This window comes from Melozone crissalis, unplaced genomic scaffold (assembly GCF_028551555.1).
Source record: "Melozone crissalis strain CALT ecotype California unplaced genomic scaffold, PUWL_Pcris_2 ptg000042l_1, whole genome shotgun sequence".
In the NCBI taxonomy this organism is placed as follows: Eukaryota; Metazoa; Chordata; class Aves; order Passeriformes; family Passerellidae; genus Melozone; species Melozone crissalis.
Window position 1 is genome coordinate 7,302,889 of NW_026535820.1, and position 21,261 is coordinate 7,324,149.

The following is a 21,261-nucleotide window of genomic DNA, read 5'->3' on the forward strand; positions in this document are numbered from 1 at the left end:
GCTGGGCAGAGTTAAAGAATAAAGTAGGTATTTATTAGAAGGCTTTAATGGATACATCTTGGGCAGTACAAGAGCCCAGCCAGGGCTACACCCAAGATAAACCCAAAACGGTCACAAAATGGATGACCAGTCACAGGGTTTCACACTTTTATAAGTTCCAACCCATTTGCATATTGGAGTTAATTACCCAGTTATAGCTTTAGATGATGAAGTCCCATCCTTCTTGTTTTTCTCTTTTCAGTCCACCATCGTTTATGCTCTTGGGCCTGAAATTTGGATCATTTGTCCTTGGACCCAAGCTAGAGAAGGAATTGTTTTGTCTACCTACTCAGTGAAGAGAGCCTACTGTGCCATGATATGAAGCTCAGAACTACACACTAAAGCAGTACAGAATGTGAAAAATATAAAAGCTAAAACCCGAGGCATCAGTTTAGCTATTTTTACAAAGATATGAAGAGAGGCACTGTTTGTAGGAAGAGTCCTCCTGGTTCAAGGGATTCAGTGATATTCATTGTCAGGTTTACTGGATAATATACAGTCAACAAATTATCAGGCCATACCTCAAACAAAAAACCAAAGTCATTAAAAAGCTACTTCTATCACAGAAGGTTACATACACAGATTACATCCTATTTTATAGGCATGGGGAACATGTAGTGTCAGTCCTACTTCAGATCTTTTTTAACTGCAGCTGTGCAGCTTGCCATAGTTCCGTAAACACAATCACGTAAATTTTGTGTTAAGTAACATAGTTTAACATTTTCTGTCACTTACTTGATTCTTTCTTGATACTTACTTTCAAAAAGTATATATAAATGTTACAACCAAGCCTTCTTGCCAACTGGAGATACAACAAGGCAGACTCTTCAGATGTAAGAAACAATTACAGTTTTCCAATGTCCTCATCACACGCCTCTTTCAGAGCGACTAATGCTTACACCAATATAAATGCTGGAACATTTAAAGGGTCCCATATTCAGTATTTGGGAAAATAGCAAAAGAAGAGTTAAAAGCTGCTATTGTTTCTCATATACATGCATTTACTAAAATATACATATGTATTCAAACATTTAACTTTCAGTGTTTAAATTGTTTCTCATGATGTCTGACTCCCTTCCCAAACTACAGCTGTTTCCACGTTCACTTTCCAATATAGTACAAAAAAATCAACACAATCAAAACCCTGCCAAACCATCCCCAAAACCAGCCTGCAACAGGGGAAAAAAAGGGGGTTTTTTCCCTTCATCAAGCCAGTTCTCCCCTGGTTATATGCTCAAGAATTAACTTCTCCCATCCTGTCATGTAGAAGATACCCAGTCTTCAAGTTAAATAACTTCTATGAAGACAAAACAAAATGCAAAGATAGGTTTCCCCTTTTTTCTCTCCTGCATCTATATAGAAAAGGAAAATAACCTAGAAAGTAATGATTTGAGCAATGGCCCTCTTACATTTTGTTTTCAATACACTCCCAAATAGTTAAGCAGTAATTATAAAAAAGTCTGATTAACCAGCCTCTGAACACCTATGGTTGATGAAGTCACAGAAATCAAAGAGCAAAAGGTACAATATATCTTCAGTAGTGATGTATTTTATATCAATGACACCTATATATTATGAGAGAAAAACTACTAAAGATTTAATGGTGCCAATTAAAGAAGCCAAGAGTTTGCATGGCTCAATGGCTGAGTCATAGACCTTTTCCCCATAATAGGTTCCATTATAGTCCTGAGCTCAAGCTGTGGGAAGAGGATTACAGATGAGTAAGAGAATCAGTATTTTTAAATGTTATTGCCAAGGAAAGTGTCCTTTAAGCATAACACAGCTGAATGTCTCTCCTAGCAGTACAGCAGCTTGTGCTTACTCACCATCCTAGCTTTAAGTGAAAGCCTCAGAACTCACTTCAAAAGACAGAAATTAAGCCCATCAGTGTAGAGCCCTCTCAAATTTAATCAGTTTTTCATATGCATTTCCAAACTTGAAATATTTCAGTACTTGTAAATTTTGTGCCATTCCATTACCCCGACTTTAAAAAGTTCATATATACTTACATAAAACAATGTAAGACTGTGTAGCTAAAGACCAAAACAATTTGTACTTAAACCATAGGATTGTCTTCAAACAACTGGTGGGATGTACCAAGAAGAAAAAAAAATTAAAAAATTAAAACATTCAACTGCCTCTCAAGATTGCTTCCAGTAAACCTAGAGAAGTATTTCTGCCAGAATACAGCATTGCACAAAATTCTGATCACCCACATCATCAACAATCACACCTCAGGTACAATGACAGATTATCCTGAAGAAGTCCAAAGGGAATTTAACTTACTTTAGATAGATTGCTATTTATCAAAACACTGACGGATCCTAATACAGTAAATGAAAATAATTAAGATGGGTAAAAATTACACCAGAGCAAATTCAGTATGAAACCGGCATCTAATAAATTTAGGACAGTCAGACATTCAAAATTCAAACTGATCTGGGTAAGAATTTCAAAAACCAGGAATACTGGAAGCAAAAGCCAAGTGCTCTTTGACCTTGATGAGGTTTAGAAAAGCAGTTCATAAGATGGCAGATGTGACAGCTAGAAGCTAAACTCAATGGCCCAGACAACCTTTTACAAGTACTTTGCTTCCAAAGTGCTTTGACTGGGAACAGTAAAAATCAACATCAACATCTTGTTTACATTTAAAAATAAATGCATTTTAGCAAATCCAATTTGGAATATGACAAACATCAAACATGCTAGTAAACTAGAATCTTTAACTAGAAAAAAGTTAAATATGCTTAGAAAAACCATTTATGTTTCATTTTCTTGGGGAAGAAAGCATCTATTAAGCAGACTAATAGGGCTGGTAAAACAAGCTCCTGCTCACAGGAATTTTATCTTGAAACCTGAGAAAAGGGACTGGTTACCCAAAAAGCTTTTATAACTACACTGGCCAAAACAGTCAGAAAAAATCCTGTAGTATTACCTGGTTTACAAGCCTTACATCACACACATCCTTAAGTGATCACAGCTATGAATGTGACTGCTCAGATATCCCAAAGAAAATCTCTGCAATTTCAAATGTCTGTTTTAATAAAATTTTTTCTTTGGCAAGTAATTGTCTTTGTATCATGACTATCATATGCAACAATGCTGTTTAAAGTAGAAAGAGCTGCTTAATAAATAAAGATGTCACAGTTATCAGCGTTCTTTTGCAGTAACTTTTCTATTCCTGGGTTTGGACAATTTCCCCCAAAGATTGCCAAAGTCATTTTTATTTTCAAGTACTCCAGACAACAGAGACTTGAGAAAAACAGAAGTATGCAATTTATTAAACTACTGATCATCCATCATTTGCTCATTTACACAGTTACATCATTTCAGTATTAGGGATATACTTGCAGGGAGTGGGTTAGGGCAGGAGGGAGCCAGTATCCAGTTGCTGGGCCTGTGTCTTAACCTGTCAACCAGAATTTTGCAACTAAAAAGAATCCAAAGAGAATTTCAGCTCTTTCTAATGCTGTGTTGGCAAACTTGTTCTTCCTCAAGAGCTTCCTACACACATCCCTAATACAAGAGATCAGAATCAATGCGGATAAATGAAGGTAGAATAAATTCTTCCCTCAGAAAAAGAGGAACTTTTTCCATAGAAATTACCCCATAGTTCCCAGCCCAGAAGTCCACAGCCTGCTTTGAGGCCTCTCCAGACTAGTTAATCAATAATCTAAAAACCCTTCTTCTATCCCCACCCATTGGGGAATTGAGTGGTTTATAGAACTGCTTTGTTTTAGTCTAGGTTTGATACAAACTGATGTAGAGACACTTAAAAGAGACAGAAAGGAGCAAAAACTTTCATCTTTTAAACCTACTAGTGATCTTACAGTTGATGACTGAAAAAGCAAGACAACCTGCAGATCTTACTTCAACTACTTACAACCCAAGTTTTCTTAGATATTTATTTTCTGCCCCACAATGTTTTCTTTGCTTCACTTATGAATACAAGCATCTACCTCTTCAGCAGCTACAATTCACAGGGCATATTTCTGAGTTAAAAGGAAAAGACACTGATCAAGATTTAAATAACTCTGTGTTTTAAACTTGCAAAAAATAAACTGGTGGTTTTCTAGCATTGAAGCAAGGTAGGCATTTTCACATGCACTGCTAGTGTGCTTTTTACGTACCAGTCCCCACAGTTTCTGCATGAAACTTGGATAATTAAAAATTATCCAGTTAGATATAGTCAGTAAAAACCCTTTAAATGCAGGAAGTCACATAGTGAAGCTGCAGAGGTTATATTCTAGATCTATTAGAAGACAAAGTAACACAGAAGACACTCAAAGGCTCTTTTGAGAACTTGTAAATCCACAGGAGAAGTCAAGCTGACATTCGAGAAAGTTTGCAGGAGCTGGCAAACAAGCAATGCTAACTCAAGGCAGGGCTTCTGAGGCAGGCACGCCTCAGAGCAGAGCTCCAGGCAGACGTGGAGGATCTCACCCAGGATGGTGGGGGTGGAAGACAGAGGAGGTTTGTGGTTACCTCCATAACCCCAGGCATGTTACCATCTGCATAGTTCCACCCTTTGAAATGGAAACAGTGATCGTGTTTGTGTGACCCACCAACAAATTCCCACTGATTCAAGTTACACAAAGGTTATCTCATGGAAGAAGTTAACTGATATGGAGGGTACATATCATAGGCTAAAGCCCTTTTTTCTAGGTGGCTTACTAATACTGACCTGTCAAACTCAGGTAACTTTGGTTACATGCTGACACTTCCCACAACAAATCTTACAATCCCCCAGAAAAGGCTCAGCTATGTCCAGATCCCTTCAAAGCAAAAGGCAAATATAACACATAACAAATGTAACACTGGTCCTTTCATGGCCTGTCCAAAAAAGCTGGCACTATACAGTCCATAACTTTCAGGTGAGGTATGGATACACCATCAGGAGCCAACAGAGAACACCCTACTGGAGAGATAATAGAATGGCTTGGTTCAGAAAAGACTTTAAAGGCAATCTAGTCCAATCCCCCTGCAATAAGCAGGAACAACTTCAACTCAATCAGATTGCCTATCCAACCTGACATTGAACATTTCCAGGGATAGGGCATCTACCACCTCTCTGGGGAACTTGTTACATTGCTTCACCACCTTTACTATAAAAAAAAAAAAAAGTCTTTCTTATATCTAATCTAGACCAGTCCTCTTTCATTACCCCTTTTCCTATCACAACAAGACCTCCTAAAAGTCTGTACCCATCTTTCTTATAAGCCCCTCCTTAGGTACTGAAGGACTGCAATGACATCTCTACAGAGCCTTCTCTTCTCTGGGCTGAACAACCCCAACTCTCTCAGCTTCTCCTCATAGGAGAGGAATTCCAGGCCTCTGATAATCTTTGTGCTCTTCTCTGAACTCACTCCAAGAGATCTATGCCTCCCCTGTGGTGCAGACCTCAGAGCTGGATGCTACACTCCATGTGGGATCTCACAAGAGCAGAGCAGAACAGAATCACCTCCCTAGACCTGCTGGCCTCACTGCTTTTGGTGCAGCCCAGGATATGATTGGCTTTCTGTGGTGCCAGCACATGTGCAGTACTTCATCCACCAGCATTTTCAAGTCCTTCTCAGCAGGGCTGCTCTCTATCCATTGAGCCCCCAGTCTGTAAATGACACCCTGATGGAAGTGTAACAGCTTGCACTTGGACTTGCTCAGCCTCATGAGGTTCACACTGACCCACTCCTCTGGCTTGTCCAGTTCTCTCTGGATGCATCCTGGACCTCAGGTATGTCAACTTCCACACCCAGCCTGGTGTCATCTGCAAACCTGATGAGGGTGCACTTGATCTCCCTGTCAAAGTCATTGATGAAGACATTGAGCAGTACTGGTCACAATTCACTTTCTGGGACAGGCGGTCTCTGCACTTCACTTTACACTGAGATGCAACCACTGTCATTTCAGACACCAGCCTGAGCAGATCCCATCAGAAGTGAGATTTATGTTACACCATAGAATTCTGTTTTGCCAAATTTCCCTCTTCCTCCTTTTTTTTTTCCTGTTGCCAAGATCTGCATGATTCTAATAGTGGACATGTAATTGTTCTAATAAACTTCCCACATGCATACTGCTGCTTATCATATAAATCTGCTCTCCTTAATCAACTTTCCCAGGCCACATAAAAATAGTCTGCAAGAGACTTTAGAGGTATAAGAGTCCATGGTTTGGAAATATCAACTTAAAGAAATCCTAACAGATACACATGTGATACAAAATCAGAAGTAAGCAGCAGTAATCAATTCTATTTTTCTTTTGGGGTGGGAAGACAGCAGTTCTCCCTATGCCCTTTTCATTGCACTATTTCACTAACTTCAATATGACAAAATGGGCTTGAAACTACAGACTTGATAAAAATCCACTGATGTTATATTTACTACCAAGAACCATTTATGTCAAAGAGCCCAAGATCTCAGACTCCATAGTCACAGCAGCAAACGAAAACAGACTTTGAATATGTTAGCTGTGGCATGTCAAAGGTAGGCCTTTCCCCAGCTCCTCTAGTAACTGAACTAAACTAATAATTAAATCAGAATGTGTCATTACAACTGGAGAGAAGATGGGGAGGATGGAAAACAAAGTGCAAAATAAAAAACAAACAAAAAACTCCAAACAAACAAACCCCCAAAACACACACACAAAATCAAAAACACGAGAAAAAAAACGTCACCAAAAATCTCACACTTCATTTTCTGTGGACAAACACCTACTTCATTTACCAACTGAGGTAACTCTTAGATTCTCCAACCAGCTTGATTAACATTGTTCTATGAAACACCTTATCTTTAGTGCAAATGTCTTTAGTATCTTTGCTCCAGACATTCTTAACACAATCTATAGTAAAATGTAAAAATCCCTATAGGCAGATCTTAAATCAGACATGCCTATAGCAATACCAGCTCTAAATGTGGGGTTATATCATAATGTTATATTACAGTTGCAGAGCTGTGTCTAAAGCAACACTTTTAACTTACCCCTGGCTGCCATAACAGTTTCTGAGCTACATTTTTGGGTGTTGCTGTACAGAGCAGCAGGGAACTGCAGAAACTCACCACTGCTGCAGGGCACCTCAAGCACACCCACCAGGAACACTGAAATACTGACATCAAACAACCATCCTGTGTCAGGCAGCAAAAATTCTCCCAATCAAATACCCTAGTTACAGCATTATTTGGTTTTCAACAAGTTTTTCTGAAGTATTTCAAAGGAGGCCTGCAGAGAGAAACACAACCAAGCAGTGTTCCAGTACTGCAGGCATGTGTCCCTACGTCCATCTGTGACAATGCTTGCCCCAGCAGACATCTGCAAGATCCCATTAACAGACAGACACAAATGCCAAAATGCCCAAAGTTTTAGACCAGTTTTAATGACTGTATTTCATACACAGTTGTACAAGTAAACTGTGATGTCAACTTTTTAGAGTAAGGTGTTGCTTTAAATTCAAACACTCACTACATATTATAAGCCTCTCACTATATTTAGCAACAATTGGCTGGTACAGAAAGACTTCTTCCAAAAATAAAATTAAGGACTTCATATCATCCAGTGCTCACATGTAAGGAAAATTGCAGTATTATCACACTTATCAGCATCTTGCAGGGCCAAAAAAGATACCAAGTACCAGAATGCAAGTGCATGGAGGGCCATCTGGAGAGAAAGGAGATGTAAAAGCAGAGTGGAAAAAACAAGAGTTCATATTGACTACTAGACATTAGAAAGTTTGTTATGAAGCTTGTTATGAGTCCTCTCTCCTCTTCCAGGAAAATTGCATCCAAAAATCTGTGGAACTATTAACTTCTCAGTCACTGTAGTCATTCATGTTAGTGGGAGTTACAGAGACATAACAGAACACAATTTAGCTAGCACAATTAACATGGACTATTTTTTTCTGATTCAACCAATGAAATTATTCAGTCTGTTGTAAAAAAAGTCTACTGTAAGTGGGTATACATTGGGAACACAAGTATAATATGAAAATTTCCTCTACAACTACAATAACAAGAGACTACATTTAAGAAAATATAAACAAATTCATATTTTAATATAAATATTAAAAAGAAAATGGAAGTTAAAGCCTAAATAAACGTTTGCTAAATAAATGTTTGGCACTTCCTACAATGTTATAGCAATGTATCAGTGGCACATTTGGGTTTGCATACTGAAGTGTAAGTGTTGCATTCATGAAGACAAATACCTGTAATTTTCCAAAAAGAAAAGGTTAATACTATGCCATAGAAATCTGCCAAGATTCAGAAATCATGACTTTAGAAAGTTAAGATTATGGACTTTCAGTACTTAAAGGGGGCTTATAAAAAAAGCAGAAGAGCAACTTTTTAGACAGGAAAAGAGGAATTGTTTTAACTGAAAAAGAGGATTTAGATTAGATGTTAAGAAGAAATTCCTTCCTCAAGACAGTACAGAGGCACTGAACAGGTTGCACAGAGAACTTGCGCATGCCCCACCCATAGAGGCATTCAAGGCCAGGTTGGACGGGGACCTGAGGAACCTGATCCAGTGAGTGGCATCCACCCAGGGTTAACCCACTCCAGCATCCCTGCTTGTGGTGGGGTAGTTGGAACTAGATCCTCTGTAAAGTCACTTCCAATGCAAGTCATTCTATCAGCCTGTGATTTCTTAACATTTAATTTCTACAGCAGCAACTCATGCAATATGAACCCATTCCCAGAAGTTCTTAGTATTTTGCTTGCTCAGCCTAACACAAGAGCTGCTCTCTCCTAAGCTTAGCTAACACAGTAAAATCACTGAGGATGAGTACAGGAAAGAGCTGCATTCCAATCCTTGGTGCTGAGGAACAACAAAAGCAAAGGAACAAAATTCCTCCCAGTCAAACAGTGAAAAATCAGAGAGATACACTTTTTTCTTCCACTTCTTGTGTAACTGCACTACTCTCACACTAACCTCTACAACTACAAAATTCCTACACAAGAAGTTGGATTTTCTGCTTTTAACTGTTAAGACTGGTCATCTCAGTCTTCTTGAGTTGCACTCTAAAGCAAGAGTAATACTGGAAGGAGTGACAGAGAGCAAAGAGGGGGCACATGTTAGAGTAACAGACACCTGAGTAAGAATTTAAATTGGGGGTTTTATGAACTTTAGTTTTGAATAAATAACAAAATCTAAGGCCATAATCTCTGTTTCTCTTCATAAACAGAGGCAACACTATTGGCTACACCAGTCTTGCCAGGAAGAGAAAAAATTATAACTAAATCGGTAATGTATAAAGTACAGTAAAATCAAAAAGAATCATTTATAAACTCTGGAAAGAGCAAACACACAGATCACTTAGTCATCCTATCTCTCAGTTCTGCTTCCTCACAAAGATGACTAAAAAAATTAATCTGAGTTTTATTTCTAACTTGCCATGCTTTTAAACAATTCTCTATGCTAGAAAAAAAATCCCATTCAGTACTCAAAGAAGACAGTTCACTAACTGGCACTGGAAGCATCCTCAATATGACACACACTGAATGAAATTGTGCCAAGTTCTTTGGTAGAAAGGGGATATTCTTTCACCTCTTCAATAAAAAAAACAGTTGCAAATACTTCAGTTGGAAAACAGCCCCACTTTTCTAAAAAAGAAAACACTCCTAAAATCAAATTAGTCATTAATATTTGTGTGGAGTAAGAGGGAATTTGGGAGAAGCTGGAATGTGGCCTGCTTGTCACTAATTCAATAAAGACAAAGCTTTCTAGGACTTCTAACAGAAATTCTAATTTGAGGGAGGACTCAAGGGCTGGTTACTGGTGGCAGGTACTATAAAAAAAGAAGCTGTGCAAGGGTATTAAAGGGCCTGAAAGCTCACTGCCAGAGGAAGAGGCAGTCCCCATTCTGCCCCAGCAAGCATTCCCACTCCTACAGCACCAACTTGGGTGATCCTGTGGTCACACAATGGAGAGCTGGAGGAGGAACATGACCTGGCCAGATAAGCCCGTTCACCAAATGATCAGGCAGGCGCAAGGAAGCAGCAAAGGTTCTGTATCCCAGACCACAGCCACCTTCATCTGCACATTTTTGGGTTTTTTTTCTAAAGCACATTAGATACTGGGAGTCACTGAGCTCACACAGCTATCCATGCTGGGAAGCTGTGAGTGGGCTACGTGCCCACAGCAGGGTGACACAGAGGTACACCCTGAAGCAGTGACAAGAGCAGTAACAGGCACCACTGTGCCCAATGGCTGCCTCTGGCAAGGGCTCAAGAGGCAGGTGACTCAAGCAGAGAGAGGTGGAGTGAGTCCCCAAACTTCTCTGTCCCCATTTTAACACAGACATTGGCCATTTCCTCTCCGTTCCTGCTGTTCAGCACTGCTCTGTCAGATGGGCTCAGCCTTTCCCTGATCACTGCTTCCGGCCCACACTTCCTACTCTGCTCCTATCAGCTTCCAGGAAGCAGCTTCACCATCTTTAAACCACACTGGCAAATTCGAGAATATTTTAAAAGAATAGATGTACAAATCGATGCTTTAACCACTCACAGGCGTCAAACCTTGCTCTTTAGCTACCACACTTTACAACTCTTTGGAGAAGTCTATAAATATTTACAGATAGCATCTCAAAAAAAATCAAACAAGTGTTTTGAATTCTTCCCCCAAATCCAGACTACATTGTCACCAGTAAAACACATGTATCATCACACAGTTAAAAAGAAATCTGAAAACTGAAATCTGAAAACTCAAAAGTAAAAAGCACTGTCTTACTGAACTGAGAGAGAAAACAACTTCTACAGACAGAACTTACAAATTACACTTCAAAGTGATGGTGTCCCATCATGGTGGGAATTGACACTCCACAGTGTCAATTTACTCCATAGAGGAAATTAGAACACTTATAAAAGTTTGTGATGCTTTCATTCAAGATACAAGCAAGGACAAGACAGCTTAAAATTCCATGAGAAAGAGCAGGACAGAATCCCAGGACAAGGATCCACAATAAAAAGAAAGGAACTTATTTCTTCACCTGCAACTTGTTCTTTATTAAGACTGCCATTGTATTTAATGAAATTTAAAAAAAAAAATCAAGCAAAAAAAAAAAATCTAGCATTTTCCTTTCATTTGCCCTGATTTTCAATCCTTGTGTCTGTAGGTCAATGATGACACAGACATGAGGGTTTTTATTAGACTACCAACTTTCAATGATGAAAAAAGTTTCTCTGAAACAACAGATTAAAATTTGTTCAAATAAATATAAAGTAGGGCAACATCTTCAACCATGGGAAAGTAAGACAGCTGTCAAGTCCCACTGGAAGTGACCATCAGCAGCACATGATAGCACGATACTGAAGTACTAAACAAGCAGCATAAATTCAAAAACTTTGCTAGTTCAGTGATTCCTCAGAAAATGCTAATGATTTCAGGAAACAATACATTCAGGTCATCTACATCTCACAGAAACCTTCAAAATACCCACGCTGAAGAACAAGTTGGGTAACTCTTTAACCTACAAATCACTATGCTGATGCAGACTTATGTTTTCATGTTAATGCTACAAACTGGCTTTACCCAAAACTTCAGAGCAGACAATTTAATGGCACAAATTATTTTCATCACAGTTAAATCATGGCACCTGAGGGAAGAAGTACTCTTGAAGTAGCTTGTGCCTCCTCAATAGTTAAAAAGACCAAAAAGTTCATAGCAAAACCACCTCAAAACTACAAATCTTTGGCCCAAAGGCCTATTCACTGAAAAATCACTGCAAGTACTTTATTTACAAAAGCACACATAGCCTTTCCAAGGGTGAGGAAGAAATAAGCCTTTGGATATGTTAATAATAACTGTTAGACTGGAATACAACTGCAAGTTTTAGAATGTGAACTTTTTGTTGGACACAGTACTTCACAATATTATATCCTTTGAGAGACCTGCATGGAAACTCACTCACAGATGGATCAAGTTATCAGTGTAACAGAAAATTCTACTCCACAGGGGTGAAATGACTTTAGCACTTCTGACCAAAGCTAGATTTTACGGTCTGTTTTCCTTTTAGTTGGAAAATTTTAGTTAATTACATTGCTTACATTGCTCAAATACAAGAATTCTTCAGAGCCCCAACAAATTACAGCAGAAGCCTGTAAACTTTTAAGACAAAAATACTGCTATCAACCTTTAATTATGAATACTATGGATTTTCTTCCCTTTTTCTCTCCCATTACTATCCACTACCTCTTATTTTGCCTAGATTGTCTCCATATGTACTACAGAAATACACACACACTTATGCTTATCTATACATAAAATTAATATACAATTGTAGCTAATAAAGGTTCAGTATTAGTGGGTTCTTAATTCCATTTAGTCTGGCAGTTTCAGAAATCTTGCCAACATAACACTGTTTTGCTGGCCTGTGAACACTTGAAAAAAGGAAACTAGAATTTCCAGGGGCAGGCAGCCACGAGACTTTGCCGAACATGCAGCATACACAGTACCCCAAAAGACCAGTTAGCAGTCATGCAAAATAGCCTCTGCATCAAAACAAAAAGTAACCAATAGTGTTTCTAGGGGTTTTTTAAAATAAATTCGATTTGTTCTACTTATCAACAGGAAAATAGTCCAAAAGTTAAATACTCAAGGGATTAAAAAGCCAGCAGCTCTCTCTGGAGATGTGGGAAATTGCTTATGAATATTATTTATGGGAATAATCCTAACTATTCAAGTGGCATCATTTGTTACTACATAAAGTTACAGGAAATACTGAAAGATAATTCATGTGAAGACAGCAAAGAGTCGATCAGCTCTTATTAGGCATTAAAACAAAAACCCAGGAGAGAATAAACTTCATTTTAGTGTGCCAGCAGAAACTGATTTAACCTCTACTTTCTGCCAGGTTAGAATATTGCATCAAACCAATACAGCTGATTATAGTTTTCATTAACATCCCTTTCCATTCACATACATCCAAGTATAAATTAAACTGAGGCAGCAACACAGAGTTTGAAATTGCAGGAAGGGCCTGTGAAAGGGGTGACCCAGCTGGTGACTCAGCAGGACTTTCCCTGCCTCCTCCCCTGCAAGGGAGGGCAGGAAATTTCAAAAGAATGTGTTCATACCAAACACAGCTATGAGTTATGATTTAAAGCAAAGTCACATGCCCACAGATAATAAGGCCAGAAGAACATACTTGGCAGTGAACCGCTAACACACACACAAAATTAGTTCCTTCTCCACCAGAACCTGGACACTGCAACCCAGAATCCTTCAAGACTGTTTGTGCCCATTGTGGAGCTCTCCCATTTAGTCAAGCATGGAGGCTATACCATACTTGTTTGCCATTTAAATACTCCTGTGTTTGACTATAAATAATGTAGATTGCATTTGTGGAACATGATTAATGAATACAGCTCGAAACTTCAGCCCACACAGTAGCTGTGGGTAAATAAGTTGTGTGTAACAACACACCCAGGACAGCCTATTCTTGGCAAAGAAAACTCCTACACTTCCTCTATCACCAATAAAATGCTCTGAAAATAACGATGTGTAAGAACAACTGCATAGCATTAGGCCTCCAAAGGCCTGTCTAACCTGGTATCACCTCTGACAAAGTGTGTGGAAGAGGACAAGAACCAGACATGCATACAGGAGATGCAAGCCAGTAACAAATTCTCAGTCACTTATGTATGGCACAGATCTGCTGAGCCAAATGTAGTGCCTTTATGTTTATCAAATGATGATGCATTTTTCTGTGAAACATCTCAGAGATCAGCATCTTAATGTTCAGTTCTGAACTCATCACTGGACAACTTGCTGAATACCTAAAAAGAATTCAAGGAGACAAAAGCAGGTGACAAACAACCCTTACTTCACATTCATCCTCTTCATGCACCTGTAGCACTAACAATTTAAAGGCTTTCACCATCTCTCTCCTTCCTTCCTCCAGCCTGCCCCCCCCACCAGCTTTTTCAAGTGCTGCTGTACTTTCTGAGATAGGAACACAGAACTTCACAGCATTTGCATCACCAGCATACCATATATACAGGTAATAATCTTTGTTTTGTTCTCTACTACTTTCATTACAATTCCTACTGATTTATTTCTTTAACTGTTATAGCTCATTTTCAGACAGCCATCCAACACCAAGACCTGCTCCTCAAAAGATGTTTTTGCCTGCCATTTCACTGGTCAAGCACCACAGAACCATAAAATTATTTAGGTTGGAAATTACCTTTAAGATCACAAAGTCCAACTGTAAACCCAGCACTGTCAGGTCCACCACTAAAGCATGTCCACATGGGAGGGCACCACATGTATACATCTTCTAAATACCTTCACAAATGACAACTTTTTACCTTCCCTGGGCAGCCTGTTTCAATGCTTGATAACTCCTTCTGTGATGAAAATTTTCATAATATCCAATCTAAACCTCCCCAGCCATGTCTTGACTCACACAACTTAGTGGGCAAGTAATTGACTCTTCTATTATATTTCTAATTATTTTATTTCATTCTTATTAGGTTCTTCACCACATCTGCATTTAGTACTCTGCTTTGGGTACATCAACAGCAGTAGCAAATTTTCCCATCTGACTTTTCACTCTTCTCCAGATCATTTATGAGTATTTTGGAGAACACAAGCTCACAAGCCCAACACAAATGGCTCCACTGTGAAAACAGACAATGATTTGCTCCCTGATTTGCTCCTTGGTGGACGGCTCTGCCACAGTAGAATCAGCCTTCTTACTCCATGGCCACCAAGCTCTTCCAAAAACTTTTAATGAAAAGTGTTTCAAAGGAGTGCCTGACAAACCAAGCACACTGACTGAATATCCCAACACTGCAGTGGTTCTTATGGGTCTATCAAACTCCACTGAAGCCAGCAGCTCACTGCTAACACAGTCCTAAATAACCATGTCTAGTTTTCAGCTATTAATCAAAACCAGATGAATTGTCAATCACCAGCTTCATTTCACAGCCAAAATAATTTGCAGTTTTCCACACAAAAAAAGAAATAACAAGCTTTGGAATCAAGACAGCAATTTCTTTCAACTTAAAAGCAAAAGAACTTCACTTTCCTTCCAACATATCTAACAACAAAACAGTAATTTGGTTAACCACAAGTATTACAGTCTTCCCATGATAAGGCTAGCTTCAAATCACTGAAAAATAATTACTAAGATGATTTCTGTTGATTTCAAAGTACATAGTGATTTCCATTTTCACTGACTATATTAATTTTGTTGATTCATTTTATACAAATAAAAAACAAACCAGTCATTTAAATAACTGCTGTTTGGTGAACAGTTTTCTGCCTACTGACATGAAAGGAAAACCATGACACAGGAGAGCTACCAACTCTGTATTCAGGCTTAAGAGCAGGGGTTTCACACATCTGCATTTTTTCCCCAGGGGGTGGGGAGGGGTCAAGTTTTCGTTGATTTGAACAATACTCATTTCATCCAAACAGTTTTCTAGGGGGAAACGCCTGCCTGTTAAGAGTTTCATTACTACAGTCAGGGCTCAAACTAATTACTTAATGGGAAGGTACATGAACAGTAACTTTTACCAGATAAAAACTTAACAGAAATAAGCTAAGAGAGAAGTTACTTGGCTTGCTACAACTGTCTGAATTACTGATTTTAATCAAGTAACTGGAGTTATCATGTGGTTTTCCTCTAATTATTTCGTTTCAGCACTTACCTTTCTTCAAGCTATTCATTTGCAGTTCAGCACTCTGTAATAGGTTGCTTAGCTTATTTAAGGGTTGAGCTGTCTGTGTTTAACCTCTTCAGTGATTAGAGGGAAAAAAATGTCCCAAGAACATTTAACAAGCTTGTACATTTTTCAAGTAAACTTTCTTCTCCCAAACCACTTTTTAATGCCAAAAATAAGCTTACTGGATGGGCAGATGAAAACAAGGAATTCATGCTGGTGAAGAATACCACTGCTTTAGGGTACAGTCCCACCTCAAGTATTTCCTCCCACATCTCCACCATCATGGGTTATGAAAGATCCTAGTGACACTGGTTTTTGTTCCTTTACTGTCTTAAAAGTCTTAAGTTACTACTTCTATAATTTTCTTTCAAGTTTTTTCCACTAGATGCTTCAGCTCTCATCTTTAGAGTAAAAAACGTGTCTTATACTTCTTTTTCTCATTCCTACCCTTTCTGTACTGATTTCTCTGTGCTGTCATTTCCACCTTCCCAAATATTCACTCATTCTTTACATTTTTTTCCCTATAGTCTTGATCTCTCTCCTTTTCATCCTGCTTACCCACACAGTTGGTAACAGGAGGCACTGGCAAGAGCTGCTGTCTCAGACAGGAACACACAACTCCATGTGCATGCAAGAACCGTAATTTAAGTTCTCCAAACAAAGTCTGTGTGTGGAAATGCAGAGAGAGGAGGAGACATCTAAAATTTCAAGCCAACTTTGAGGTGGGCAGGGAAAAGAAAGATGGTCTTGAAGATATATTTTGACTCTTCAAGAGAGCCTCCCTCAAGAGAAAGACAGTGCACTTTTCCCCTTGCCCAGCTTAGTCCCCCTCCTCCTCCTCTCTTCCACAGGGAATGTGGAAGCCTGTCCCAGCTGCTGAGCTGCTCCACGCAGCACTCCTTGTCAGCTGCCCGTCCGCAGAGCGCACGTCCGCGTGCCAGCAGCGCCGGCTCACGCTGCGCGGGGCAGCGAGCAGAAGCAGCCGGCAGGCAGCGGCGCAGGGGACGGCCGAGCAGCTGCTCTGCGCGCAGGCCCGGGACACTGCCCGCGACAGCTGCCTTTATCATTTATTACGTGTATTGTAGCATCGTGTCGTTACCGCTGCATTCCAACAATTGTCTCCAAATATTTATGGGCAGAGCTACTTGGCATTAACTACTGACTGATCGGGAAAAAAAAATAAAATTAGTAAATCTTTAGTATCTTGACCACTAATTAATCCGATACCAAAACCTCCTGAATTCTGACTGACTGAGTCAAAGGCAAGCAATGGCAAATGTGAAGATTCCAAAAACCACTTTTTCGGCTGAAGCTTAACATACTAGCATGTGGCCAAACCTGTTAAGCTACAGAGGATCAAGATGTTTTACCATTTTTAGCTTTTAATTGAAAAATAACATGGAAGCAATACATAGCCATCGAAACCTGGCAGATCAAAGCCACAGTAAAATAAAACTTGCATTCTATTTAACATTTCATTTGAGCCTCAGAAGATTTCATTTCAGACTGATTCACATTGTTGTCTTCTCCTTGTATAAACTGTTTCCCCGTCACTTCTTGGTTTCATTACTTAGTGCGAAAGAAGTTCACGCCAGAAATTTTTTTCACATGTAACAATTTAAGCCTTAATTTAAAACCACAGAACATTCCCTTAGGATTTAAAAAAAAGATCTTGGTTTCGCCAAAACAAACACATTATAACACACACTTCTTCCTCCAAGTTGCAAATACAAAAATTGAATAATTAAATGACACTTCTCACATGTGCTTCCCATCTTCTCCCCAAAGGAACCAACATGAAAAAAATAGTACATATTCTGCTTGTCCTGTTGTTGTATCACATTATGGTCTATCCATAATGTTACCCTATAACAATTACTATAAGGATGTTAGAAAGATACCTGAACATCATTTTACCTTCAGCCTCTGTACACCAAGAAAGCCACGCAACCAATAACAAACAGGGGAGATGAACAGGGGCAACAGTTTTGAAACCATAGTTCTTGTGTATCCTGAAAGGCATTTACAGTCATTTAAAACATTTTCAACTAATGGGAAGTAGCTTACCTGAAGGACAGGCACTTTTTGTGGTGTGTTTTGTGGTGACTGGTGAAGCTGTGCCCAAGGCTGATGATGAGGATGTGGGGGTGGTGAAGACTGGTGATGTATCCCTGGATGAGGCTGCATGGGAGGACAGGTTGGCATTTGCTGTTGAAAAGACTGCTGTTGACTAGGAAGCTGCTGGCCAGATATTAGTCGCTCTTGTATTGCTTGTGGATCTGCAAGGCCAACACCTGGACAACCATTTGGTCTCATGTGCCCACCCATCTCCCGTGGTGTCGAAGACATACCCATAAATGGACGATTCTGTTGCATGTTTCTGGGGCCCATATTCCTTTGTCCAATTCCCATGGCACCAGGGGGCTGGTGTGACGGCTGAGGATGGGGTATATTTGGGTAACTGCCAACTTCCATTGGTATTCCAGCACTACCGGGTCTAACCTGTGGAGGAGGTGTACCTGCTGGATTACTCATTGCTTTCATAGGTGACATGGGAGGTGGAGAGGCATAAGTTCCCTGAGGCTGTGAAGGGTGCATAGTTTGGGTGTTCATTTGGTTAAGTGAGCCACTAGGGTGGATGGGCTGCTGGTGCATTAGTCCTTGACCACTGTTTGATGGAAATCCGACAGCATTTGGGTATCTTGGTACAGATTGATTCATTGGAGTGTTATTTGTAAGGCCTAAATTCTGATTCATCCCTGTATTATTAACTAATCCCTGATTAAGGTTACTGTAAGGATATCGAGAATACTGCCCTGAGTTGTTTATAGTAGGTGAGGGTACCGTCTGGCTCCGAGAACTAAAATTAAGTGTTTGCGGCCTAACAGCACCCTGCTGGGGAGGATTAGGGGAGAATCTGGGACTGTGGGTTACTGATTCCCCATGGAGAGCAGTAGGGGGATGGTGGTGAAATTGCTGGACTGAGTGTCGCAAAGAAGGTGCCATACTGGGATTCTGCTGGGGCACATGAGACAAGTGGCCAGGTCCTGAGGTGGCAATGAAAGGGTTTCCCTGATTGAGGCCTTCTTGGCCTTGAGAAAACTGGTTCATCCTCTGTTGCTGCGGCTGACCGTGCTGCTGCATTGAAAAATCACCACGAGCCATGTAGTTTCCCATCTGCTGCATGTGCTGAGGATGGCCCTGCCCAGGGGGTCCGGAGGGTGCCTGTGGCGGCTGTGTGGGTTGCGGCTGCTGCTGCTGCTGTTGCTGCTGGTACGGTGCCCTTATCTGGTCTGGCACTTGAACTGCCCGCGGTCCCCACATGGAGCCACTGTCTACGAAGGGCTGGCCGTGTCTTTCGTTCTGCATGCCGGGATAGACTCCCATCTGACCACCGGCACCGCTGCTGTGAGGAACCTGAGGAACTGGAGGGTTGTGATACTGCGAATGAGGAGACGCGATACCATTCCCAGGGGCATTGCTTATCATCCTGTTCGGCTGATCCATCAGGTGCATCTTCTGCTGTTCGTATTGATTATAGTGATCAAAATGGGTCAACTTGGCTTGGTTTTGATTTGCAGGAGGATGATGAAGAGATGACTGTAAAGTGGGAAATCCTTGATCCATGGGCATTTGCTGACCCATAGGATTCACTGTATTTTCAGGATATCCACATTCTCCAAGACCTTCCAACCCTTCACTGAAAATATTCCCATCTTCTCCAAACAGACTCATCATTCCTGGATCTGCCATCTTTTTTCAGCACGCAGCTCCTTGGAGCTACAACCAGAATGTTAGTCTGTGCTTCACCTCGGTGAGGTGTTTTGTCCTCAAAGCCTTTAATCCTCAACTAATCTCCTTCATGTCATTCCATATTTCCTTAATTCTTTTGGACCACGCAGTGTCAGGCAAAGTCTGGTTACTGCTCCTAGAAAAAGCAGGGGAAGGGGGAGAAAGAAAAGAAGATATTAAAATAAATAGCATCAGGCAACATAAAGAAAACATACTTGACTGTTTTTTAAATGCTAGCTACTTTCAGCCCCCTGAAATACATCTTAAAAATCTATTTCACATTACAAAGGATTCATTAGCTTTATCCAAAGCTTTATTATGATAGAGAGTTAGGAAGCAAGCAAAACACTAGTCTTAACCTTAAATTAATCCATTCACTACACTTCCTAGTGCTCCTTTCTTGGGTGGAACAGAACAAAAGAACACAACACGCAGCAGCAGCAGCTGCCACAGCAGGTAGGCAGATGTATGAATATAGCTGAGCAGCCCATCTGCTGAACTAAAGCCCTGAAAAACGCTCTAGTTACCAACAGCCTGTCCTTAACCTTATTCCCCTGAGCTGCGTAATCAGATGAGCAAGCAGAAGCGCCAGGTCCTACGACGAACTGAAGTTAGTTATATGCACAACAGATTTTTCAAATTCATATAGAGATGACCCACTAAATACAGACCAAACTCCAAGACTTAGCCTTTAGGAAGGGATTTTTAAAAAATTTTTTTAAAACACACATTTTAGCCTAATTTAATGAATTTGTTCACTAAAAGAAACAATATTTCTCCCCCTTTCTGCAAAGCTATATGCCCGATTTGTGTAAGAAAATCAAATTTACAAGCTTCATCATATGATAGGGTGGATTTCTCAATCCTTCTCCTAGTCTCCTTTATGATGGTAACACAGAATAGTATCACTGAAGTTCATTATTCATCTTCAGGTTATCGTGCTACTACTGCAACTACAGCACTTTGCGAGACTGAAGTTCTGCAAGACTGAAGTTCTGTTGTCTCCAAAACTTGAATACTCACTCAAGAGAATTAGTAATGGCAAAATGACTTAACAAAAAGCTAACCTAACAAGGTACACATTTGGACTTGGGGAATAAAAAGCAAAAAGCAACAACACAGTAACAACAGACTCAGAAAAGTTCTCATTCAGGGAAGGCTGATCTCACAGGGAAGAATGATCTATTCCGAAATGTGTCCCCTATCCTCTTCCTGCAAGAACTCCCAAGATTTGTTTGGATCCATTTTTTATGGGCAAAGGTAGTCTAATGCTGTCCTTTTCTTCTTAAAAATCAAAATTTTGAACACTGTGTCTTACATGCAAAATATACTTTAAGACAATAGTCAAGGAAGCCCATACATTTAGCAAGTATTTTTGTATCTTGGTTGTAATTCAGTGGCGTCTCTGCAAGCAGATACCAACTGCCCTTAACCAGCAACCAAAGTAAAGAAGATTTACAAGTTTCTGCTTTCACATCATGCATTCTTTTGTGGAGGAGAGATGCTTTCAGTCACTTTGGACACAAAATGCCAGGCCAGACTGTTTGACTGAAGGTGATTTGTCCCAAACAAGTTTTAGGGAGGAAAAATATCAGCACATTTATTACCCTTCTTGTAGCCACTGTCAAGAGGACCTTCTACAGCATGAAGCAGAGGGCAAGAGGAAAGGCACAAGCATTTATCACTCCTCTTAAAATAGCATTTGAATGTCACCTTTAAAACCACACTCTTAAATCTCTTTAGTGCTCGGCTGGGATATTAACACTTCCTA

The 21,261-nt window shown here is 40.0% G+C and overlaps 1 protein-coding gene across 1 annotated transcript in view; it reads right to left on the reverse strand.

Annotated features, from left to right (window-relative positions):
- Window positions 1–21,261, reverse strand: part of CHD7 (chromodomain helicase DNA binding protein 7) — a 128,789-nt gene that overhangs the window by 70,380 nt on the left and 37,148 nt on the right. The window contains exon 2 of the mRNA XM_054284955.1: window positions 17,766–19,626. Coding sequence (XP_054140930.1) covers window positions 17,766–19,451 — 1,686 coding nt within the window. The 5' untranslated portion in view covers window positions 19,452–19,626. The remainder of the gene's footprint in view (window positions 1–17,765; window positions 19,627–21,261) is intronic.